This window comes from Aulonocara sp. 'chitande type north' Nkhata Bay, linkage group LG10 (genome assembly GCF_057382095.1).
Source record: "Aulonocara sp. 'chitande type north' Nkhata Bay isolate Kocher_YH1m ecotype deep benthic linkage group LG10, A_spYH_male_GT1.1, whole genome shotgun sequence".
Lineage (NCBI taxonomy): Eukaryota > Metazoa > Chordata > Actinopteri > Cichliformes > Cichlidae > Aulonocara > Aulonocara sp. 'chitande type north' Nkhata Bay.
The window spans coordinates 2,475,217-2,501,236 of NC_141353.1; the positions used below are offsets into that span (position 1 = coordinate 2,475,217).

Genomic DNA, 26,020 nt, shown 5'->3' on the forward strand with positions numbered 1-26,020 from the left:
ATAATACGGAGATTTGGCGTCTCTATATCAATAGAATACCTCCATGCTATTTATCACAATCCGGTTTTTAAGTGATGATGTGATGAATCCTGCTTCTGGGTCCAAACTACTCTGTGTTTAATAAGTCTGTTGTGTTTTAAACATGTTTTAATGCTTTGTATCTTGTTCTATTTAATCTCAACAAGCCCCTAAAACAGTCAGTGATCACTGTTGGCCTCTCTCGGTTTTTATTACCACTGTTACTTTTAAAGCTCAGTTTTTAAACCCTTACGATGTAACTCCAGCCCATGCAGCAGTATAGTAATGACTAACCTGGTATTGTGGATGGATTATCTCAGTTGTTCTCCTGACTGAAGTTTAGCCCATTTATAAGATCTGGACTTGGAAACGGCTAATGACGTCAGACTTAAAGACCAATTTTCATCAATTAAAGATCAATTTTTTAACCCAACTCGTAGTTAAAAGGCGGGGAAATGGCCACAAATACAAGTAGTGTGTGCAATACGTAAAATAGTTCAATAAATCACCCTCATACAGGGTTGGTAGGCAAATTGCAGCGGTCTCTTTGATGCCAAGTTTAAGATCCCATGTACAAGACCAGTGATGAAAGGTCAGGTCTAAAGTCTTTGGGACCTGAAGGTCTAGGAGATTTAGGAACAGGAACAATTATGGATACTTTCCAAATTTAAATATTTAGTATCACAAGACTGAGATGATCTAAAAATCTTCAGATTCGACCATGCAGGTCAAGCGAAGCCTATCCCCTATCCTTATGTGGGGCATTGGTTGTTAGAGTAATGCATCTCTGGGCTTTCTTGATGACAAAGTGCCTTCTGTCTTTTAACTGTACTAAAGGTCCCTTCCGGCTGTATCATTGTAGCTCCTGAAAGCATTTTTGTCTTATAAGGTCTTTGAACTTGTTTGACACCCAAGGGTTGTCATTCGCATCATTTAATCCTTTTGGTTGGGACCACAGAGTCCACACAGAAATGAATATAATCAGTCACATGTGTAGTGTGATCATTAATGTCAGCACTCTCAAAGACCTCCCATACAGTGCAGTCAAAGCAGCCCGGCCACACATTGTCATGTCAGTGTAGGGTCTTTCTTCTGTCTCAGTAGCCTCTCATAGACAGGATAAACCACACTACGATCAGACGCCCCTAGAAGCGGAATCAGTGTCGGCATCTTTGACAGTTCCATAGCACCAGAATCTTCTATTTCCTGGTGGGACAGTCGACCTATTGGTGGCATGAGTGAAGCTTACTTTATTGGTACGCTAATGCGAAATTGTAATGGGACATCATTTAAATTCTTAAATGTGCACCAATCTTTCCAGTTTAGAAGGGAGTTTGAAACTCTGTGACCTTACTGGTTTACTTGTTTACTGAGTAAACACTGACTCACTTTACAGGTTATAATCAGTGCTAATCTCAGGCTAGATAATACATGTTTTAACTGAGCAGTTTTGAATACTTTGAGTACTCCACAAAGTAAGTGTGTGTGTGTGTGTGTGTGTGTGTGTGTGTGTGTGTGTGTGTGTGTGTATACTATAATTGTGAAAAGCAAACAACAAGCATGCACTTTGACCTGATGCACTGTTTTCGGGGTTGACTACTGTGGACTAAGTGAAAACTGTCGCTTTATCTCTGGGCCATAACCTGAGATTCAGCTCTCATCAGCAGCTATGATCCATGACATAAATTCAGGGGAGTTTGAGGTCCATGAATCCACCTTACATGCATTTGCATCCCACTCGGTACACATGGGCAAAACTGGTACTTGGGAGTTTAAATTAGCAGCAGTCCAGAAACTGGTCCAGTAGTGCATGACATGAAAACTTTGAAGGGAAAATTGCATTTAGTTAAGTCATTTTAGATTTATATGGCACGTAGATTCTAGGAACTTTTCGGTCACACTTTTTTATGTGTGTGACCAAAAGGTCCCTTGCGTGTAGTTAATAAGAGGAGATAATCCACTTCAGATGACTGGAAATACTGAGTTTGGTTTATGTGTGGGAGTTGTCTCAGTATGCAGTACACATGATACCAATTTGCTTGCTGTGAAATAACTTGACACTTATTTGCACTACCCTCTCATGCATAAATGTCACATTACATAAACTTCTTGGGCAATCAGAAGAGCTTTTAGGACCATTTGTCCTGTCCCACTTATTCGAACATTTGCATTCTCACCTATACGTGTCTGGGTTTAGTTTTCAGTGCTGCAGTTCATATATGAAAAAAGCTTACGTTTATTTTTAAATGTATGAGAGTGGGGATTTGTTGGAAGCCTCTTGCATAAAGTTGGCATCAGTTTTAACTGTCTGTACTTAATAAACTGGCATTCAAGTGTGTTTTCTTATCAGGGCTACCTGTCGTATCTGCTTTAGTTTGGTCAGTCCACTCTGTAAAACAGGGGTTGGCGACTCCAGGTCTCGAGGGCTGGTGTCCTGCAGGTTTTAGATCTCACCCTGGGTTAACACACCTGAATCAAATGATGAGTTCATCACCAGACCTCTGGAGAACTTCAAGACATGTTGTGGAGGTAATTTAGCCATTTGAATCAGCTGTGTTGGATCAAATACCCATCTAAAACCTGCAGGACGCCGGCCCTCGAGGCCTGGAGTTACCCACGCCTGATCCAAAATAATGTCTGCATGCTCATGAATAACAGAAGGCTTGTGACCACCTAGTCACCCAGATTACAAGCCACGTGTCACCATCAGACTTGTATGGTCGTTTTATAACATGCGGTCAACTTTGCAGTGCTCTTCTGTTCGAGCGTAGTCTGAGAGGACTCTGATGTTTGAACTGTTTTGAATAATTTTGCTGTTTTATTTTTGTTTTCCATGTGGTCCATGTTTCCTGTTGAGAAATGTACATTATAAAATTAATAAGGAGAGGGTTAAAAGTCCCCTGGAGAACAATCATTTGTTTGTTTTTGAAGTCGTTAATCTTTTGGGAAATCCCATGACTTAGATTTGTCCTCGCTATGGCTGCAGGAAGGAGGTGGGCCGGCCATTCAAGGGAAAGGTTAGACTGTAGGATGTGCCGTCCAGAGGGGCCGATGGCGCGATATGGCAGCCTCGCTTCTGTCATTCTGCCCCCGGACAGCTGTGGCTACAACTGTAGCTGCCTCCACCAGTGTGTGGATGAATAGTGGAATTGTAAAGTGCTTTGAGGGTCTCGAAAAGCGCTTGATCTAAAAGATTTCCCAGGAATCTTTTAGATCAAGACATGAGATTTTTAGTAGATTGAAAAGACTGTTCACTAACAAAGTCCTTGACTTCAAAAACTTCAAACAATCCAGTCTTAAAGTGTTGCTGGATTGATTTAAAAAGTAACTGATGACTGACATAATGTTACAATGAAGATGAGTAACGCCTCCATTACTTATGCTGCCTCTGTGCATGAGAAAGGACGGCTATTTTAAGCTGTTTTATATGTGGGATAGATTTGACCAATCACATGAGCCAAATTAAGCTGGTTACAGAACTCTGTTATCAATAATCGTCACTATTTCTCATTGTCTCTCTCCCTCTCTATTTCCTCCTGGCAAACAGAGACGGTTGCGTCATCTTCGGAGCATCGCAGCCAGAAACATTGTCAACAGGAATGGCTCTCCACTGCTGGACACGTACTTCACCCTCCACCTTTGTATAGGAGACCGCATTTCTAGAGGTCGGTGTTAAAGTCCTCTCACACACTACTGATCATGTTTATCCTGTACAGTTTTTTTTTTTTTTTTTATCAAGAGGCTTTTAAATAAAGTTAAATGGGCAGTGCGCATATTTATATTTATTTTGTACTTGCAGCAAGTTGTAGTTTAGTATCTCAGGCAAATGCATTTGAAAGTGGCACTAACACTGTACCGTTCCTCTGATTTTGGAACATGCAGTCAGTGCAAAATTTGTATGTGATAGATTTGTGTAACTGGTGTCCAGCTGAGCTTCAGCAAAACATGTTCAGGGTTTAGTTCCTCCTGTTTATTGTGCATTAATCAACATTCTTTCATGTTTCTTAGATTTTTACAAGAGTGAAGTCATACGAGACTCACTGGTGAGTAAACTAACCCTCAGACGCTTCCTCTCCGCGTCCTGGGATAGGTCCAGTATGTTGTCATTTCCTGTAGCCTGCTGTTGGAGAATGTACTCATTACGAGCAGCGAAGCAGTGCTGTATTTTATGAATGCTAAGCTTGGCATTTATCTGATCCCTTCTTGCCAGTCACACATGTAGCCAGCTCTTGTTTAACATGATTTGCTGAATAAAATATCAGGCGTGTGTCGGCATGAATAAAATTTGATCCGTGTTTCTCTTAAACAGCTTTTTCTTTTGGCCTGCATGCATCATTAAGCTGTGCAAATGACCGCGCTGTGTCGTATTACCTTGTCGTTGTGTGTGGTTTTTTTTTTTTTTTTTTTTAATTTCCACTTTTATTTGTGATGCAGACACAGCTATGCACAAAACTACAGACGTAGCCAATTACAATTACTGTTTGGGCTTGCTGCCGAGCCATGAGCTGACCTAAGCTGCTTTCCAGGCGTACTTGTCAGTACCTTCAGCAGACAGACAGTGTAATGCACTTCAGGAGTCATGACTCCTGTCGTCTCCCAGCACAACTTCCTCCTGTTTTATTTAACATCTGTGCTGGCGTTCTCGGCTATTCCATCTCCTTCCTGTCATCGCTCATATAAGGAACTGTTTCCTGTTGCTCTTCCTGTTTTCATTCCCCTCTGCTTCTAATGCTAGTTCTTATCTTCACCTGTGGATTGTACTTCTGCTTTTGGCCTTCCTCTCCTGCCTGTCCATGAAAGTTACCCAGGGAAAAAGAGATTTTTCTGTATGATGAAGGGAAATGGTACATAGTTAAATGATGTAAATGACTCCAGTTGTGTGCCGCTGAACCAGCGGTCATGCTGTCGTTCTGAACGTTCAGGGACAGACTACAAACAGAAATGGGGATCAGACTTTAAGGTTAATGCAGAACAGAATGATTCAGTTACTCTGCAGTGGTTAAGGATCACTGTATGGATTTAAGAGGTAACATAAATTTTGCTCTCAGATTTTTATTTCAAACTCTTGAACCTATCCTCCCATTAAAAACAAAAAGTCAGAAAGTAGAAAAGATTTAAGATGTGACTGCTGTTCCTTTTGAAATGTGTGTGTTTGTGGATCTTTGTTAGAATCCAACTTGGCGGAGCCTGGACTTTGGCATGCTCCCAGACCTTCTGGACACCTCAGTGTCTTGCTTTGTGGTGAGAATCTGGGGAGGGCAGAAGGAACAGTACCAGCTCCTCATCGAATGGAAGGTTAATTTGGACGGCCTCAGATACACGGGGCAGCAGGTCAGCAAACACACCCAAGAGCAACAAAGTAGCAACACAATATATAATTTTTCCTGAGGCTTTCTGTGTGGCTTTTGAAAAAGTGAATTGTTACTGCAAAAATCTAATAGTACAGTTTTGATCTTTACAAAGGATTTGTTGGATATGATCTGACACATGTGTTAAATGTTGAATAGCTGAATGTGTAATTAAATCCTTCTAAGAGCGCGATGCATGCATTTCCGTTCTGTCCATGTGGTTTACGTTACTTCATGACATATCAGTAGTTATGAGCAGGGCTGTTGCTGTGCTCTTAGCAAGTTTATGTGTAAAATGATCACTTGGACTCGGCTGCACAGTTCTGTGTATGAAATATTTTTCATCTGCTTGGAATTTATACAAGTGGATGAATCTAGTTCAAAGGTAGCAAGGCTGAGGTGATGCTCACTGCTGTGAGCGAGTGAATGTGGGGTGAGCCATATTTGGAGTTGAACATTTAACTCTGGATCTGCGTTTGAGTTTTAATTTCTAAATATTTGAACATGAAAACTAAGTAGTTCACTAAATGGAAATCTTTCTGTCAATTTAAAGGGGTCTTATATGCAGTGCTTAACAAACTGATTGTTGGTGTAAGATTTATGGCACAGCTGGCCTGAATGAACAGTTTTAGTATTTACAAAATAATTTTTTTTTAATGTTTCTGTCATTTAAATTGGCATTTATGAGCAAACTCTTTAATCAAAATGATATTTCTAATGCTAAAATATAGTTACTATTGTTATAAAATAATTTTCAAATTTACTGTTTAAGAAAAGAAACATTTATTTATTTTTTATTAAGATGCTGAGTTACAGTGATTTATTTCCATTTTTAAAAAATCATCAAAGAAGTCCAGTGTGATTGGGTGTAACAGTAAATGAATTCAGTTTATTTGCTTAATAAATAACAACATGCTTTTAGTTTAAACTTTCTAAAATATGTTCAATATTTTTCTCTGTGGTCTAATAAGTTTAAGTACTGCATGCACATTATTAAATGTGAATAATCGCAGTAGAAACAAACTGTGGTTAGAAATACAAGTCCCCAAACATTAAACTTTCTAAATTACTTTCAGTCATATAGAATAAATTTATTGGTGCCTATTTTACTGTAATGTCATCTAGTTGCTAACATTAGGTAAAATGATTATTGTGACTGTCTGTCGTTGCGTCAGTTCACTCTTTTATTCGGTTACACCAAATGTTCTTTCACTCAGAGTTAAATCATCTAAAAATGCACCGAGCGTATATACGTTACATTACATGATTGTAAATAACTTCCATCAGTGTAACAAATGCTTAGTGCTTTATATTTTGACAGTAATCAAAGAAAATTGCAATTCTCTTCCTCATCGTCTTCAATACAATTCTCTTTTCCCGTGCATGCCACATATATGTCAGTGGTAGGGAAACAACCAGTGATTATGTAGCAGGCTGCTCATTAGTGTAATGCGCCACATGCTGCATTGATTCAGTAGTAATATGAAATGTCTGCATGTGAAAATGTGATTTAGAGCTTCAGAATCTAGCTGTCTGTTTGGCTCTTTGCGTGAAAAGTTTGGCCCATTCAAAGCCTTCATCAAAATAGTAAATGCAGTTCAAATGCTGATGAAGAACTCAATGTTATTCCAATTTATTCAAATCCAGACTGCATTGGAGGTTGGTAAACAGCACAGTCTCATGCACATCCAGATGCAGCCGTCCTTTGTTCTGAGACTCTGTCCCCGTACAATCAGCCTTTTCTGCCCTGCTTTGTCCACAGATTCGATCCAGAAATCCAAATGAGATCATATTTGGATTGAATGATGGCTATTATGCAGCTGACTTTGATCAGAAGGTATGTCCTTTCGCCTGTTTTCTAAAGCTTCTTGCATGACAATAGAATACCAAGTTCAAATCTTGTTAGCATTGTTTCGACGTTGTTTGGCTTCTGCGCTGAAACTCAGACATGTGGCTGTTTCAGGATCAGTCGGAGCGTAAGAAAAACAGCCTGCTTCAGGTTGACCAGAGTTCAGTCAGGAACTCGTACAGCGTTTTTTCTCTGCTCAGGTAAGATTCAAGCTGTGCAGCATTGTCGCATCTCATATTCATTTTATGGAGCTGGCCTTAAATCAAATGTAGTGAATCACTTTTTATGGGGAGCATCTTCTGCTGACAAATAGATCCATTCAGTTTTATTTATACAGCACTGAATCACAACAGCAGTCGTCTCAAGGCGCTTTATATTGTAAGGTTGACCCCACAATAATACATACAGAGAAAAACCCAACAATCATATGACCCCTATGAGCAGCACTTTGGTGACAGTGGGAAGGAAAAACCTCTTTTAACAGGAAGAAACCTCCAGCAGAACCAGGCTCAGGGAGGGGCGGGGCCATCTTCTTCTTCTTCTTCTTCTTCTTATTATTATTACTTTTATTAAATAGGTCTTTCTTGCTTTTATCATAAATATTTTCAATACATTTCCTGTGTTTTACTTGCCTTTTGTGGGTTTTACTTGGGTATTTGCTGTCCAGCAGATGGTGCCAGAGGAACAGTTTTATTTTAGAGTCGTTGTGAGGGAAGCTCTGCAACTTGGTAGTAACTCATACATCCCAGAGTGAACACTGTTGGTCTCAGACAAAATAAAACTATTGAATTACAGATTTTAATCACCTTTTCATTAGGTCTGTGGCAGTCTTGTGGTTGTGGGGTACTTGAGGATATGGAGTGTAAAAAGGATTGCAATGCATTTTTACGCCACAGGAGGGAGACAAAAATTTGCCGAGTAAGTTGCTAGTTGTTGGGAGAAACCCTGGTTCAGTAATTAGGAACTTGAGACATAAGGGCCGGCTGCATCTGTTGACAAACAGGCTTGTTGTTCTGCATTTATATTTAAATGTGGTAGAACGTAAACAGCACTTACAGAATCACCAGGGCTTCCCCAAGGGGAGACCCTCTGTTTACCGATCGTGTAATTACCCCCAGTTTTGTCTAAATAAATATATATTTGGAAAGTTTCAAGTTAGATGTTTCCAAAATAAGATAACGGTCCTGTCATTAGGTGCATTATGAAGGCTTGCACTAAGATTTTCCTCCTTTAAGAATTAAATAAGGGGCCATAAATGCGTCACAGGCCTTTGCAATGTCAAGTAAATGGAGTTATGCCAAAGCTGTCTGAACTTTAACAGTCTAGAAGTGGTCATGGTTTATGGTTATATGAGTGGAGACCATCGCCTCTCCAGCAGCTTGAAGGAGAAAAAGCCCAGTTTGAATCACAACTTTTATGACCTCTGCTCTGGCTTCTTCTATTATCGTAGCCTTCGTCTCCATCCTCTTCTTTCTATCCACACCACATGGGATCTGTGGGGTTTACCACACTTAGGTTTGTTTATTTGTTTAAGGAACCCCATTAGCTTCCACAACAGGGGTTGCTAGTCTTCCTGGGGCCCAAACCATCAAATACCATCGAATAAAATGTTACACAATGAATTGGATGCAAAATATCCACATAATTTGGCTCTTACATCCACAATAAGGTTTTACAATTCTGAAAATATAAGCATGTAAATATTAAAAAATATAAAAAACACTCACAAAATACACAATTTCCATTACAAGTGACATTACCCTCTACAATTTTTACAAATAAATTAAAAACTGCCTAAATAGGCTTTTAGGTGATTTTTAAAATTATGAATAGAAGCCAATTCTCTAATTGCATAAGGCAACTTATTCCACTGAAAAGATGCTTTAAATATAACAGAGTTTTTCAGAAAGTTACTTTTAACTCGAGGAGTCACTAAATTGTGGTTAGTTGAGAATCGTGTGGCATGATTATGTATTTCATCTGGATGCTGCAACTGAGCATAAAAAAGTGTGGTGTGTTTACCAGTATTGCTTTCTTTAAAAATACAAGTAAGCCATAGTATAATTTAACTTGTACAGAAAGCCAAGAAAGTTTACCGCGCATTTTATCAATATCTGTATAATATGAACACCTTAACACTAATCTGGCCGCCCTATTTTGGACTAACTGAAGTTCAGATCTGTCTTATTAGCTGCTGACCAAATGACTGAGCAGTACTCTAGATGAGATAACACTAGTGCATTAATGACATCTTTCATAACTGAAGAAGTAATATAAAAGGAGCATTTCCTAGCTATAGCTATGCCCTGTCCCATTTTCTTAATAACAGAGTTGATGTGCTGAGACCATGAAAGGTGGTGGTTTATGGTAACACCAAGTAATTTAGTCTGGGTGACCTGTTCTAATACCGATCCAGCTATGGAAAGATTTAGTTGTGGGCTGTTGACTAAGCGTCCTCTACTTCCTATTAACATGTCTTTGGATTTAAACACGTTTAAAATCACGTTGTTTTTACTTATCCAGTCAAACACGTTCAGCAAATCTAGTTGTAACACGCTGGTCAATTCAGAGTAGCTACTGGCTGAATAAAACACGGTGGAGTCATCAGCATACATTACAAGATGAGATTTATCCAGGACGTACGGCAGATCGTTTGTAAAGACTGAAGAGAGAAGTGGACCGAGGCAGCTGCCTTGGGGTAGACCACAGTTCATTTCACAGCCCTCCGAGAAATAACCGTTATAATAAACCTTTTGCCTTCTTCCAGACAAATAACTTTCCATCCAGCACAAAGCAGCTGGTGAAAATCCATAACATTTTAGTTTATCTATCAAAAGATCATGATTTATCAAATCAAATGCAGCACTAAAATCCAAAAATACCACCCCGGCCAAATTCCCATTATCTAGATATTTGTACCAGTTATCTGTCATGTGACTGAGAGCTGAGCTGGTGGAATAACCAGGTTTGTAGGCATGTTGAAACTGAGCGAGTAACTGATTTTCTGTTAGGTAATGTTGAATTTGTTCATAGACAATCCTCTCCATAATTTTACTTAGAACGGGGAGCAGACTAATAGATCTGCTATTGACACCATTAAAAACGTCATTCTTGTTTTTAGGGATGGGAATTATTTTCGATTCTTTCCACTGCAATGGAAATAAGCTGCATGCCAAAGATCTATTACATATGGGACATATAGGAAGGGACACAAACTTGCAGTTTGCTGTCTGTGTTATCAGAGCCGGAGGATGTATCGTCAGGAAGTGATATCAATAAGCGCTCTACCATCTCCACACTCACTGCCTCAAACTTAAATTGGCATTGCTTATTATTCACGATAACATCCTGTATAAGACGACGTGATAAGGTGGGATCGCCTCTGCTCATATTAGATTTTAAATTTGTTATTTTATTGCTGTAATAATTCACAAAATAATTGTCCTTAGCTTTACTTATAAACGTTCCACCCGTGTAGATGTGAGACACCACCGGAGCAAGATCTCTACCCATTATATTATTTAAAACTTTCCACACCTTCTTGCTGTCCTTACTGGCCTCCTTGAGCTTAAGTTGATAATATTCTTTCTTCTTGTGCCTATTCAGTTTAGTTACTTGATTTCTTAACTCGCGATATCTTGCCCACTCTTGTGGGTTGATCCCTTCTATTTCCTCACACTGCTCTGTCTGCAGCTTCCACCTCTGTCAGTGTTTTTTTTGGCTTGGTGCACTCACATGCACATGATTTATTATTATTACGTACTATAACATGACTCATCAGACATGGTGCACTATTGTAGTCCCCACCCCCAATGGCATATAAGGATGTATGCTTAGTTTCTGGAGCTGTTTGATGATGAAGTGAGATGAAGGGTGGTGTTCACCTTTGCTCATCTAACTTATATATATAAATAAAAAAGTCTTCAAACAGCAGTTGTGCATGTCCACTGCAAACACCCACAGTGTCGAGATCTGGCCCAGCTCTCTCCGGCTCTCCTTTCTGGCCCGGCGCAGCGTGTCTTTGTTAATGCTGTGTGTTAATGGAAATTGATGAGGGCGGCTTCACAGAGAGCTTGCTGATCTTGATAAATGGCGGTAATTTGTCAGCAGATTCATAGTGTGCTTTTTCGGCCTGGCTCCAGCACCCTTCGCTTGTGTGAGTAACATGTTGATGTGAGCTAGCCAACACAACACATCTCATATGGTGAGATGAAGAGGGAGCAAACAGATCATCAATCAGCAAACGCCTGTCTCTTTCAGTGAGGCTGTGATAGAGGGCAGGCCACATCCTACAAAGAGCAAGGCCCCTGTGTGGGTAGAAAAAAAATGTGACAGCTGTTCAACAAAGCCCCCCCTTTATGTAGAGACTATTAATAAAGGTTCAGATATTCTTTGACCCCCCAAGTATGCTTGTCTGTCCTGGCAGAGCTTGTAAGTGGAATAATTATTTGGTAGGACAGGGTGGAAGCTTGTAGCTTGGTTTTAATTTTGATATCACCAACTCATGATTCTAATTGTTTTGCAGTTTAAACTTGTGTCACACCGAAGTAGTGTGAAGTGAGAGTGTGCACGTCGTGGTCCCTGCTCTCTGAAACCAGTTTAAAGAGTCATGCACTTGTAAACCCTGCTGGCCTTATGATGATGTGACACATGGTAAACATGGTTCTTGGAGCAGAACTTTTCACAGGTTAGCATAATGTCTCAAACGCCCAAAGCCTAAAAGGGAGGCTTCTCTTCTTCTTGGTGGTCAGAGCCACATGTTGTCTCCTGACTTCCTTGCGTATGCTCGTACGTGGACTACATGTACGTACGGTGTGTGTCAACGGAAGCCGTGCACAGTGTTGCTGAACTCAATGGGGGGAGGGGCTTCGTGCCTTCAGAGACTGTTGAGGTGCTAATGCTTTCCTGCAGGCAGCCCCTGAGGTCAGCAAGCCTGCTGGTTGTTTCATTCCTCTGGAGCAACACGACCAATCGTTATTTCAGATATGCTGCGTGTGTCATTTTGTTTCAGTTATTTACCTCACTGCCTGTCCTCCGAAACACATCTTTCAGCCTGAGATTGCTTCCTCCAGAGATCCATGTTTCCAGTTTGTCTGCTGTTCCTGACGCTGCCCATTACTCGTCCGATTTTCTCTCACTGTCTGCAGCGTTACAGCCCCTCTGGTGTGTGCCTAGCATTGCAGGCTTTTATCTCAGCTTGTTGACGTAAGGATTACTCCTTCCACATGTACAGTACTAAGCTATAGTCTCTCTTTCTGTTTCCTGGCTTCTTAAACAAAAGAGTGCAAGCTTTGACTAACAGCGTTCGGACGTTTTAAAAAAGAAAAAGGCTAATTACACCAGCCTAAGTGAGCATAACTAATAATTTGACACTTTTAGAGTAAGACCAGCGTAAGGAGCCTACACTTGTGACTCATCACGGCAATCCAGCCTTCCAGAGTTGTCTAAATGCTTGACCCCTTTTTGACCCTTTCAAGACTAAACATATCTTTCCTCGAGATCTCTCTGGCTTCCCTGCATCTTTGTTGTAGCTCGTGTAAACATGGCTTATAGCAACAGATCCCCACAAAAACACCAGCCCGGAGCAGGAGAAGCACATACACGGGCTCGCCAAAGAAACTTCTCAGCAGTAATCTTATCTTTCAGTCCATGTGGATGGAGACAATGGAGAGGTGATGTGAATAGCAAGTAGTTAAATGTGTTGACATTCTTTCGCTGTGAGATATAGGCAGCGGCGAGAAGAGTTGTTTGCTGTGATTTTCCTACGTTGTGTTCTCTGTATTGTCCCTGGCAGAGGTGTGTAGTGGGATCTTACCCTCCATTTGTTGTTTTCAATGGGTTAATTGGGCGGCCCTGTTCACCCTGTGCTGGTTGCTAGAAATGAATGCAGCACAGTCGTTAATCTGTGGGCTTGTTTCCTTTGATCCAGGATTGTTTGACAAATGCATTGGGTACACTTACATGGGATAAACAGGTGGAAGTCTGGGCAGGCCACACAGTGAGTACTCCTTTACAGTCAGTGTAAAGCAGAAAGAAATGTGTTTGTCACGCCACAGAAACGTGTTATCAACCACCCAGCCAAACACCCAAATATTTTTAAAAATTACAAAGTGTGAGGAAAAAATAGGTGATTTAAAAAAATGTAAATTGTGAGAGAGAGAAAAGCCTGCTGAGAGGGTGCTGACTGACAGCTCTCACATAATCGACTGGATTCCCCCTGCAGGAGACTTTGAGGAGTTGCCCTCGGCGTAGATTTAATTGAACCACACAGGAAAGGAAACGAATCACAACATACATTTAGTCACTTTACATCTGTTTCTCCTTCTTGTGCCAGACTCCACTGTGGTCTCGTGTACCCGAAGGAAAGGAACCCTCTAGAGTCTGAGGTGTTGCTCTTGGGTTTTTTGCACGGTGTGACCATTTGTTGGCACATCCACTCCTGGGAAGGCATTGTGTTAACATACACTCCCACACTCAAACTGCCAAAACCTCTGCTTTTATGGGAGTAGGCACACTTAATTATCAATTAACCGAGTGGATTTGATTAGCAGCACCTTGCTACTTCTCTCCCCTCTTAATTCCAGCGGGAGCAGTAAGGACGTACTACATTTTTCACAAACTGCTTCTGCGTAGTTTTTGTTAAATAAAGAATGACATGTTGTAAAATAATGTTGTTGTTCATCTGAGGTTGAATTTGTAATTTTAAGACCTATTTGTGCTCCGGTCATTTTGTTTTAGTGTTTCCTGATGAACGAAACCTGAAAGAATCAAGAGCAGCTCTACTACTTGATATTGTAAGAAACTGAAAGATCGCCTGCACATGCAAATGATAGAAAAGATTCAGCTAACTACAGCCACTGCATAGTGATGTCCTCTTTTCGAGTCGTCTGCCCGAGTAACAGAGCAGCACAAGGCCACCCTTGAAGTTTAGCTCTCACGTTCTTTCAGATGAGAAACGACATGTTCCCAGGTGCCTTCTTGTTTGTAAGCCAGATGACACATCTGTATTTGCTGATTCGTTCTCAGTCCTCATTTACAAAAGTGCAGATTCAGGACTACATCATGGCTGCAAATGTTTATTTCAATATAATCAGCAAAGGTAAATGAACAGAAAACAAAAGCTGCGTTGCACGGAGGCAGCCCTTCCCCTCCAGTTTCCTTCCTGTTATCAAAAAATACTTAGCATTTATTGAATTTATTCTGTAAACCTTTACCCAGAGTTTCCAACAGTGCCTTCTTTTTTATCAAAAAAATCTGGGTGCGAGTTTCATGCGACACCTCATCGTATCTAGAATCCAAGGAGCAGATGCTGTTGTTTGTCCGATGTTTATCATTACGAAGGGTTGAGCGCAGAGCCTCAGTCATAACTTCCTGCGTGTCCACAGCAGAGTTGTCAGGCATGAAAACAATGGCCACATGAGCTGGTGTTTGCTGGACAGTTACTCGGATCTTAAAGAGACCCACTGAGAGCGTACAGCGTGAACACCCCCTGCCTCCCCTCTGCTGCAGTGATTGCTGTGCTTCAGACCGAGGCTCATGGAGAGATAACGGAGCAGACATGCGTGAAAAGGAGAGAGGAGATAACAGCTCTCACCTGAGGGAACGCACTGCTATCACCTAAACAGATGAAGCTTTCAAAACAGATTCATCCTGATCTTTCAAAAGATTATCAACAACTCTTATCACTGTCACCTCAGACAGATTAAAAAAATCTAAGAGGTGTGGTTCCCCTGCAGGACAGCTACTTACAGCTCTATCTACATCATTATAGAAGCGTTTTTGTTGTTGTTTTGGTTCTTGAAGAAGTATATTTTCATTACAAAAAGCCTCCCCGGTCTGAAATTATTATGCTTTATTCCTCATTTAGATGAAGAGACCTAGTGTCATTATTTCATGTGTAAGGCACTTGAACAGCATTTTCTATTTTTGTTTTCTTTTGTCTTTGAGCCAGAAGTTGCCTTATATGGATAAAAGGTTGCAGTGCTGATTTATCAGCTAATACTAGCAAGCTGCATTACTCCATCGTGTGTGTGCGCAATACTCAGACACACCTAACAGCTGATAAGAACTTAAGTTACAGTCTATTAAAACACAAAAATTTCACTCACCGAGAATGAAGCCCAAACCTCTTGGATGGTCTGTCCCGCACATTAAGCCATAATATTATTTAGATAAAAATACCATAAAAGAGACCAGCAACACACCCACAGTGACACTCGGTGACTCAAAGTACTGGATGAGGCCTGGATGCTGATTGGTTCCAACTGCCTATCCTGGGATACCTACCGTTCTGTGCAGCCACGCCCCTAAGTCCATTTTCTAGGACAGAGTTGCACTAAAAGCTGCACAAGGGGGCAAAAACAGTTCTTGCTACCAGGCCGTAAAACAGCTTTTTGAGTTGGTTGTTGTAACATTAGTAACATTGTTGTAACATCAACTCCCTTTTTTTGGAATCAGCGATTGCTAACATGAGAGCTGACAATCGATGCACTGCTCTTGGTGCACAAATCAAATAAAGGGAGTTGATGAGCTCTTTGTTACAATATATGACCCAAGTACTGGATCCCTACATCAAACCCAACCATGCTGGACGGCTTCTAAGAGTGAGGCAAACCGTATGCAATTTCATTTTTAAGGGTCACTTTGTGTGCATGGAAATAGAACTGTAACCATTATAGTCCAATCATAGCTTATGGCGTATGAACGCCACTGACACATTTTGCATGAAGCAGATGATTTAACACCAGAGTGACAGTTGGATTGCTAGCTGCCAGTTCCCACCATGTGGGATTTTCGTCTGTTGATGAGTTGTTGAGTCCCAGGGGTTGTGATGAGGGGGTTTTTGTCTATCTTTGTGCGACTTGACGAAAACATTCTCCGAAGCTAAATGCTTCTGTGATCGATGGTCTAAATAATGTGCTTGCTTGTCATTTGTATACTGATGTTGCTGTTTCCTATTTCAGTGATGACAGCGACATGGAATTTGGACGTGGGACTCCATCTTTGTGGTTTTAGTTAATTAGTGGGGCTGCTGAGGTTTCTCTCTGCTCTCTGGCACGCTTGGGTTCAGGTCTATTGGAGCCGTTTGATCTCAGGCGGTATTGTTTCCATTATTAGACAATATTAGTGATTAAACTTTTGCGGTCGTATTTCTGTACTTTAGAACTTGACCCGTCTGTTCTCGCTGCTCTTTTTTTATTATTAGGAATGTTCTCAATATTGTTTATGTCCTTATTTAATGGCAGAACTATTCAATAGCTTTTACAGTTTAAGAGACTCAACAATTGGTCTGGAACAATGAAGGTCAACCCAAGTCAGAAAAAGAAACGGGGAGGGATGACAAACACACTGCACAATGAGTCTTCCCCACATGGGGACGATCATTATTCTTATTGTGCCCTACAAACAGTCGGTGTAAACATCCAAGCTAAAAAGAATGATTTGCTGGTGTAATCATAACTGACTCTCAACTTTTAACCAGCCCATCAATTTAATGGTCTCCTGGAAACTCAGTTTCAGCGCTGAGTTGTTCTTGTGGTCTGATGTGTGGTTAAGATGATGTGGATGATGACTTTGTGTTCTACTCCCTCGGCAGGCTTCACACAGCCCAGAGAGCCATCAAACAGACCCAAGTCACAGTGCAGAAGATCGGGAAGGAGATCGAGGAGAAGCTAAGGACGACGGCGGCCTGCACAGAGCGGGTGAGCGTGGTCGCCCCTCGGCAACAAATTCCAGCTCATCAGCGACTGGTTTAGATGTTTTCAGTAGCTTGAAAGTTGGTGTGAAGTTTGTTTTCAGAGGAAGTACCATGTATAACACCACAACTGATGTGATCAGCGATAACGGAGTTTCTGGCCTCCACCAATAATAAACATCAGAATCGTGCTTGATACTTACAAGGATTTAAGAGCTTGTCTCACACAAAGCTCCAAATGTAATTGTAACGTAAAGAAATGTGAGATCTGAAAATCCATCGATTGTGATTGTTTTGATAGCTCAGCTCCTCAGTGATGATGCCTGCGCCAAAATGCCTTGTTTATGTTTCCACCTCCTGTAATGTGCTCAAATACGCTAAAGAAGCGTGTTTAACATATTTGGAATTGTCAGGCGCACAGCTGTGAAAACGCAGTACCGATCCCAGGTCTGACATTGTGTTTACTGTAAAAATTCACTTCAAAAGCATCCCCTCTCTTCTGGTGTTATACAAGCCCGGAGGCAATGATACTTTAGTATTTTTGTCCCCCAGGTAGGCGGCACAAAAAAGCATTTTCACTCACCATGCACGGTACAATTGTGGACAACTGGGCTGCTTTTGTGTCCAGTCCAACTGGACTCTGAGAGTGTGTATGTGTGCTGGTAGAAGATTTAAGCGATCTGAATGTCTGCTTAGTGAGCCTCTTTATACAGCTGTTACAGCTGTTGCTTTCGATCTTGCTGCTCCTCATGAGTTTTTGATATCCCTGATTTTTTTATTTTTTGTTCCTTTCCTTAGGCCTTCACCCTACTTATTAAGGCAGCCCCCTACTATAGCCTCAGCTTTCCCACAAAAACATCGAGGCTCCATTCTTTTCGCCACAAAGGATCCCTTTCAAGAACTTTTCTCTGATATTTCCCTCTCAGTGAAACATTCCTCAAACCCCTTTTCAGAGTTCAAATCTGCCAATAAATCACATAATCCTCATCTTCTACCTTTCTGTAAAAGCCCCCCCCCCCCATCTTGGAGTGAGTGGAGCATTGTGTGATTCTTCTAAGGGCTTCCCACTTTGGAGAGCTCTGTACCATCTTTCTGTATGCGTCATGGTGAACATGCATCAAAGGGCGATGGAGTGGAGGCCACCTAGCCGAGCACATGCCCCTTTCACCCTCTCACCCACACTCTGCCATTAATCTGCTCAGTTATAACACGCTCCCACCCCCCCACCCCCACGCCTGCTGCTTATTTACTCAGCTGACCCACTGCTGTTTGATGTTCAGTAGACATCAGACAGACCCTGCTGGTTAGGTGCAGTCTTTCTCCCTCTCTGTCTCGCACACACACTCACACATCACAGCAACCCACTTGTTAATTCTGGTGCTCAGTGAAAGTGTAGGAGGCTCGTGGTTCGTGCCAAAGCCAGTTGTGGTTAACATGCAAGTGTCAGGGTGCGACACACTGGACAGATAGAGGCTCTATCAGTCATCTCTTTCCCCGTGTTTTCTCCACGGTACCCACAGGAAGAAAAAAATCTGTATCATATCTGTTTTTGCTCTGATCCAGGCTGCGATCTCTTATCTAAGCGAATGTGTGTGAGATGCCAAAGTCCCCGCTCCTCCCTCCCTAATCTTACATCATTATCAGTTCCCTGTTTGTGTCTTCCATCTCCTTATTACAAGTGTGTATGTGTATAGTTTTTTTTCTGTCTCAGCAACTGTGCTGCCCTCCTGAATCCCCCTAAATCCGTCTTCCTGTTTTGAATGGATCATTTTTCGTTGAGTGGTTTTGTCAGTCGCTGCTCTCTCCCCTTCATCTACTGTGCAAGTGCATCCATCAACCCCTGTTTCTGTTCCTTATTAGATGATTAGGGTGAGCCCACTTCACACTCCTCTTTACCAGATAGAGAAATGAAGATGATGAAGGGACGCCGCTCGGAGAGGCTTAGATTACGACTAATGACCTGCGCTCTGATGGCGCTGGTGGGCAGGGATGTGGGGTGGAGAGGCGCCTCTTGGCAGGAGTTTTAATTCGGGGCGGTCACTCATCTCGAGTCGCTGGGCTTTATTGTGGTCTTTTGCTTCGGGTTATGTTTGAGGGTTTGTGTCCGTCTTCCTGTTTGCATGTTCTGAGACTTTCATGTGGCGTCTTACTCTTTAGCCTTTCTTACATTTTAATTGATGAACAAACCCACAGCTACAACTTCACATTCACGTTCTCCCAGCCGAATCCATGCACAAGCAATTTCCTCCAAATGTTGAGCGTACATATTTCTAACTTCCACTGCTGCCACTCATAACACATTCTTTCCTGAGACAACACTCAGATAATGTCACTGTCTGCATCAGTTTAAGAATGGCTTTGTGTTGACACCTGCAGGACTACAAATCTGCTCAGGTTGCTGTTGGAGACAGCTGTTTCCTCAGCTTCCAGATAACTGTCCTGGCTCTATTTTATTCTCTTTTTCTATGTAATATCGCAGTAATAAAGCAATATCATATGGCAGAGGAAAGTTACGCAAACAGTCGAGAAATCAAAACACAGTATTAAAATAAACTGTGTAAAATTAAGTAAATATACATATATTTTCATTTTTCTCATTTTAATTAAAGTGTACTTGGATTCCATCCACCCAACCAGCCATGTTTGTGATTCAGTCATTGTTGAGCTGTATATTGTTACCAGTCTGTTACTGGGATCAGTTCAGTTTATTAGGTAGTAATTTTCATCCAGAAGCTCAGGCGTCAGGCTACAGACATAGCTTCAAACCTTTAGTTTGACAGGGATAGCTGTTTAGAAGAAAATGGTTTGCTTGAGACAGAGGATGCACTCAGGGGCCGAACGGAGTCCCAGTATTAGATGAATTAAGTTAAACTGGGAGTCATGGAAAGCTATGACTTTCCATGACTCCAAGTGGGAAATATTAAACGAATAAATAAGAATTAGTTGACGTTTGTTATTTTCACAGTATATCCTGCCTTTCTCCCATCACCCACAAACTCTTCCGGCAGATGGCCGCCCAGCTCCGAGCCTGGTTCTGCCGAGGGCTGCTTCTTCCTGTTGAAAGGGAGTTTTTCCTTCCCACTGTTACCAGTTGCTTGCTCACAGACTGGTTGTTGGGTTTTCTCTGTATTGTTGCAGGGTAGGTTTACATCCAAATATGTAAAGCACCTTGAGGCAACCGTTGTTGGGGTTTGTTGCTGTATAAACAAGATTGAATGTTTTCACTTTCACAGGTGAGTCAGGTTGCTGTCAATCAGTCACAGTCTGTGCACAGCTATGCAAACATGAGAAATAGGCCTTAGCAGCCACAATAAGTGAAAACACCTGTTTGTCTCTGTGTGTATAGACCTGTGAAGTTGGGTTTAGTAGGAGACAGAAGGAAATTGGAACAAACCAAAAACATGCTCGGGCCATTGTTTAAATGAAATAAATGGTAAGAGACATATTACAAAACACACCTTCTTTCCCAGCTGTAACGATTTAAAAAGGAACAAATGACTGCATACGAGGACAGATGTGTTATGTAGATGATTTGTAAATTATATGCTCTATGTGAGAGGCCTGAAAGGGAGAAGACTTTATTCACTGTGGTTCTGGTGCAGGTTCGGCACCCGGCCTCATCTGCTCACCTCAGACCAGCTGTTTGAACGTGGAACTCAGTACTACTTACCTTGGAGCCGGCCGTTCCCATGACTTGGGCTCATTAGTAAACATTAACGATGATTCCAGGGCTCAGTAAGACGTTTTGAACACGCAAATCTTCCTTTCTGTGTTATCATTAGCTGTTGACAGTGCTTGCTGTTATTGCTAACAGTGAGCATTGGCTCAGTGGTTGTGCATTAAATCAGCGCGATATGGGATCAGCCTAAAAAACAGTGTTTGTTTTTGTGGGAGCTAGTAGGAATCTTGGGGTCTTTATAAAAGGTTGCTGTGACCACATGCTAAATATTTTCTTTCACTGTCTTTTTCTCTTTCCTTTCTGCCGCTTTGTGTGAGCAGAAGAAGGAGCGCGAGTGCATGCAGCTGCGTATAGCGGTCCTTCACAGTGAGCTGGAGCGGCAGAGGAAGGCACTCGGGAGGGAGAGAGACCTGCGACAGAAAGAGAGGGCACTGCTGCAGAAGAAAGGTAAACGGAATAGGTGGACATGCTGCATATGCACCTGGGGAAAGTGTTAACACCACACCACCATGCATAAATCACCTTTTAATATTGTTTGATGCTATTGTGTGCACCGTTTAGTGCTTGCTTGCAGTAACTAGTGGGTGAAAACATGAACACACGAGCAATAAGAAAAATTAAAGGCTCAGTTTGGTCTTATATAAAAGTAACTTCAAATGATCGGTTATTCCCTCTGCAACTCATTTTGCTGTCTCCAGTGGTGCTGCGTCACTCAGATCCTGCTTGTGGAAGAAGACTTAATATAATGGTAAAAACATGTGCTCCCAATTCCAACGAAATCCCCAAATCTTTTCATGATAATCCACAGAAGGCTCTGCTGCAGCTACCAGTTGTAACGAGAACAGAATATAAAAGTAGTTCTGACAGTTTGACTATTTTGTGTAAATTGTGGTAAGCACAGGTCTAACCAGGACGGTTTGCGTGTTCATTTAGAACAATAGTGAGTTTGCTTTGGCTCACTCATGTAATAGCTGGGAGATGTTAGCCTGTCACTTATGTAGTGCAATTGGCACATTCAAACATATGAATTCACATCCACAATGCAAAAAGCAAACAACAAAATAACAAGAATTTGGAAATACTGTAGCTGAACAGACAGATGGTTGTCTTTATTAGAAAATCCGCTGCTTGAATGTTAGTCTTATATTTGGCCAAATGCATTAATATAAAGTTGTTGATCAGTATATAGATGTCAGTGTTTTTCTAAAAATACATTTTGGTATCAAAAATCCAGCATTGGTCACACACAGCTTATGGAAATAAATTGCACATAATTTGCATTTCTTTAATAAAACGAATTACACCAATCCTTCCAAATGTGTTCTTTCAGTAATGTGACAGTTTTAGTTGTTGTTGAAAGAGAGAAAGTGAAGCTTGTTACCAAACTAATGGATTTTACACCCATGATTCCATAAATTCAGGTCCTGAAACGGTGTTAATAATTTGTCTTACACATCTATAGAGAAATCTGCTCTTTTTAACGGCTCGGTCAAGGTTTCCATGTTGTCAGAGCAGCAGGCAGATCATTTTAGTATATTCCACAACGTGGTCTTGGTCCAGTCAGAAGATGGAGTTTCTTAACACAAGCAGATCTGCAGTACACAGATACTTCCTGCAGTTTGTGATAAAGCAGAAGTGTTTGTGCAGTTGTCACTTAGTTAACCCTATGAAGTTTCCATCTTAGAGATGGATATATCCATCTATATATCTATAGTCACATGTTCTGATGCAATAAGCCCAGTGCAACTTTTCACAATGAATTGACAGGATGTATCTTGATTTCTGTGTCCTTTAAGATCAGCTCGCTCTTTGGCAAAGACAGATCACTGAATCACCGATCTGAGGAAGTGATTAGCGTGAAGTCTGCACTCATACATACGCTGTCACATAATAAAAGAGCTCTAAGAGCGCTTCAGGGAGAGGTTGCCTTTGTGACACGATTCTGAAAAATGACCATTAATTCTCTTCCTCTTTGTCTGTCACCACTCTGTCTGCAGCCAAACGAACTCACGGCTCTGCTGCCTCGCAGCTCTATAGAGGCCTTTTTCCAGACGGGACAGGTGCTTATTAAAAAATAGAAGGAAAATTCCTTTAGCTGGTTAAAAAGAGAGGGGAAAATCTGGTCTTTTAGGATAAATTGAAATGCTATATGTAAAGACAGCCAGGCTGAAGTCTTGTTGCTTTTCCCAGACTCATAAGTCAAAATCCAAAAGCCATATGCTGCTGAGCTGTACTTCCAGCTTGTTGTTTAACTCCTCTAATCAGCCAGCAGACATTCATTTGTTTCAAGATTGGAAAAAAGTGTGCATTAATTACAGGACAGGATACTGTTGGAGACAGGTGTTTACAGTGCTTCGTACAGCAGCTGATTTTCTGTCTGATTATATTTGGATTGGCACCACAGTGTGTTTGTTTCATATGATCTCGTCTTTCACTTTTGAAACGCATATGATTCTATCAATCGCAGGCTAAATTTCATTTAGAAATTTCCCCGAGAAGCCCGTGAGAAATGGACAGATTTGAGCCAAAAATGGTTCCTGTTCAGCAAAATCACAAGAGCGTGCGACTGAGCGGCGATCTCATATGCCACTGTTGTTTTAATCAGAAGCAAGTGTTTCATTTGTTGAGCTTTCACACATTCCAGTGCTTATAAGTTGCAGGTTTACCTTCAAATTTTATTGACAGTTTTACAGCGAGTGTAAGTATGTTGCTATGAAATATGTCCCCCGTGGGCACCACAGATGGGCTGGTAAGCTCCATTCTTCGTCACGCTCTTTAGGACCTCATCCGTACCTGGCCGTGTGGTCTCGTTGTCTCCCACACGTTCACAGGGCCCATTAGCAAATAGCTCTTATCAACCTGTTGTTCCCACCGAATGGGCCTCCCTAACAAAACAGCAGGTGCAGAAAACCCAAACGTAGAGAAGGTGTTGCTTTTTTTCTCTCGTGTGTTGAACTTGTGAGAAACCAGATAAAACGACTCGAGTGTTGAACTATTAGAATCTTCCTTTAGACTTGCTAGAGCCTGTTTGGTGTAACGCTGATGCTGTTAGTTTAACCAGCTGATTAATGTAATTCCAGGGAAATCAGAGCAGGAAAGTAAAAGTTTGTTTTTCTGTGCGTGGGAACGCGCACACGCCATGTCACATGTCAGCATGATCACTTTCCCCCCCATTTTTTTCAAGTTATGAATTGAAAGTAAGTCTTTCTGTCCTCCCTCTGAAATCAATCACTTTGGTTTCTGTGGGGTCACACTCTTGTCACAATTTCCGCCTGTCTAATTTCCCTCCTCCCACCTTGAGCAGATGACATAAATCAGGCCTGTGAGCAGCGTTTATTGTACTTGGTAACAGTAGTTATTCTCACGCTCTGCCACACAGCCAGGGCTCCTGACCAATAAATGTCAGCGGTTGGGTTTCTCCAGGTTTTGTGAAGGTATGTTGTGTGGAGGTATTTGTCACCTCAGTGAAAAAGGTCTCATATTGAAGCGATCATCATTAGAGCTCTTTTAGCAGCAGCTCCGCTTTACACATTTACTTCAACCAGCTGGCTGCCATCTTGAGTCAGGGTAAAGGTTGACAGGTACTGGAGTCAGACACTGCTTAACAGGCCAAGCGTCTGCCTTTTTATACTTACTGACCCCTCTGACATTTCTATGTCGAGGTCAGAAATTTCTTATATTTTGTCCTAATAATTGATATTTTTCCACTGAGCTTTTCATGTGCGTTAAATGCTGGTATAAAAACCAAGCTTATTTACAGTGTATATTAGATTAATGCACCTTTTTAAATCATTTCATTGAGAACTTTGCATGCACCTTCTGACTAGCTTTGACCTGCACTTTCAAAGTATTTCTGTACCGTGGGTGCCAAGCGCCCGGTATTTCAGGAGCCACAGACAGCCCAATTTGATGGTGGGAAGTAATATATAACCATCCATATAGTAAAGGAGATCAAAGAAGCTGCGTTTTGCTGCTTGTCACTAGAGTTGACCTCACATGTTAGTTTTACGCTGTGTCCCCTTTCTCGTGCAACCAGAGGATCCTTATTTTTGTAAGGCATACCACAACAGCGTCACGTGATAAAGCCACTTGTAGCTTCTGTGCATTAGTTGATGGTGACTGATCCTGAATGCCACTGACGCATGTTTACATGGATCAGAGGATCGCTTTTGTTGTCCAGGCTTTACCCAGTGCAGGAACACAGTTCTTTCGTGGTACTGTACTCACAAATGGTCAGGCCAGTCTCAATAAGTCTTCTGTCTGATTTACAGGAGGAAATTGTCCAGAGGGGACTCATCTGTCCAGTGTCAGAATAGTTATTTTTAGAGTACTTTTTTTGGTTTTTATTCCACGTTTAATATGGAAGATGGTGTAGTGAGAGACCAGTGGACAGAACGATGCATATTCTCTGCTGTGTCTTTACTGTATATTGTCTTTCCATACCGTGGAACAGATTAGTGGGATGAAAGCACGAGACGATGGATGGACAGAGCAGATAGGACAGAAGTGGGCATTACATGAAAGCAGCAGTAGAAGACCGTGGAATCTGGGTTACAGTGTTTTCGTGTGATCTCTCACAGCAGAGCGATGGCCTGTGATCTCTGTCTTACGCTATCTGCCTTTCTTCCTAATCTGATGAAGTACCTGTATTTTCTCCTTTGCTCTGTCTGCACTATGCCCTCTCACCTCATACCCTTATGATGTCAGTTGGACAATCATGGATATGAGTGGAAATATGCGATCAAAGCAATCCTGTTATCCACCTGATCGCACGTGCTTTGATAAGCTTTATTACTCCAAACTCTCACTTGTGCTCGCTGCTCTTTGCTGACTTATTTAGATTCAAATTTCAGCAAGAGGGCAACAGTCTTTTTTCACACATGAGCGTTGTGAGGGATTTTCCTGTCTACTCGCAATAACAGTGCATTTAAAAACAATTGTATGGGAGAATATTTAGACATGTGCTACGTTGTTTCTGTTCATACTGGATATACTGGTGAGGTGCAGGTCTTCTCCTGTTAGAATGCTTAATACAAAACGCACTGATAACAACAATAAAGTAGACAGGTGTCACGTCTGAATCCCACCAGATGCAGCTGTGGTGATGTGGCGCATGTTGGAAGCATGCACTAATTTTTCATAGCATTCATTAATACGCTGACATTTAAAGGAAAAACCTGATTTCTTTCGAACTCTTTAACAGTGGTGTTTTGTTAATGTCACAGTTAGCAGCCCCTCACAGCTTAGGGGCTAAAGAGCCGCAGGTTGGTGACCTCTGGCCTAAGCAGACCCTACGATCAGCTTTGGAGCCATTATCTGCATGTTGTAGCTCTTTACTGTCACCAAGGGGCAGTGTCACAAACATCGGTCTGTGGGTTATTGTTGCTTGTTCTGTTGGTTCTTTAGTCAGCTGCAAGGAGGGGAAAAACCAA

At 41.6% G+C, this 26,020-nt stretch overlaps 1 protein-coding gene across 1 annotated transcript in view; it reads left to right on the forward strand.

Moving 5' to 3' along the window:
* Window positions 1-26,020, forward strand: part of uvrag (UV radiation resistance associated gene) — a 92,509-nt gene that overhangs the window by 3,431 nt on the left and 63,058 nt on the right. Inside the window, exons 2-8 of the mRNA XM_086307790.1 lie at window positions 3,566-3,683; window positions 4,027-4,061; window positions 5,188-5,349; window positions 7,129-7,203; window positions 7,330-7,415; window positions 16,811-16,916; window positions 20,909-21,035. Coding sequence (XP_086163916.1) covers window positions 3,566-3,683; window positions 4,027-4,061; window positions 5,188-5,349; window positions 7,129-7,203; window positions 7,330-7,415; window positions 16,811-16,916; window positions 20,909-21,035 — 709 coding nt within the window. The remainder of the gene's footprint in view (window positions 1-3,565; window positions 3,684-4,026; window positions 4,062-5,187; window positions 5,350-7,128; window positions 7,204-7,329; window positions 7,416-16,810; window positions 16,917-20,908; window positions 21,036-26,020) is intronic.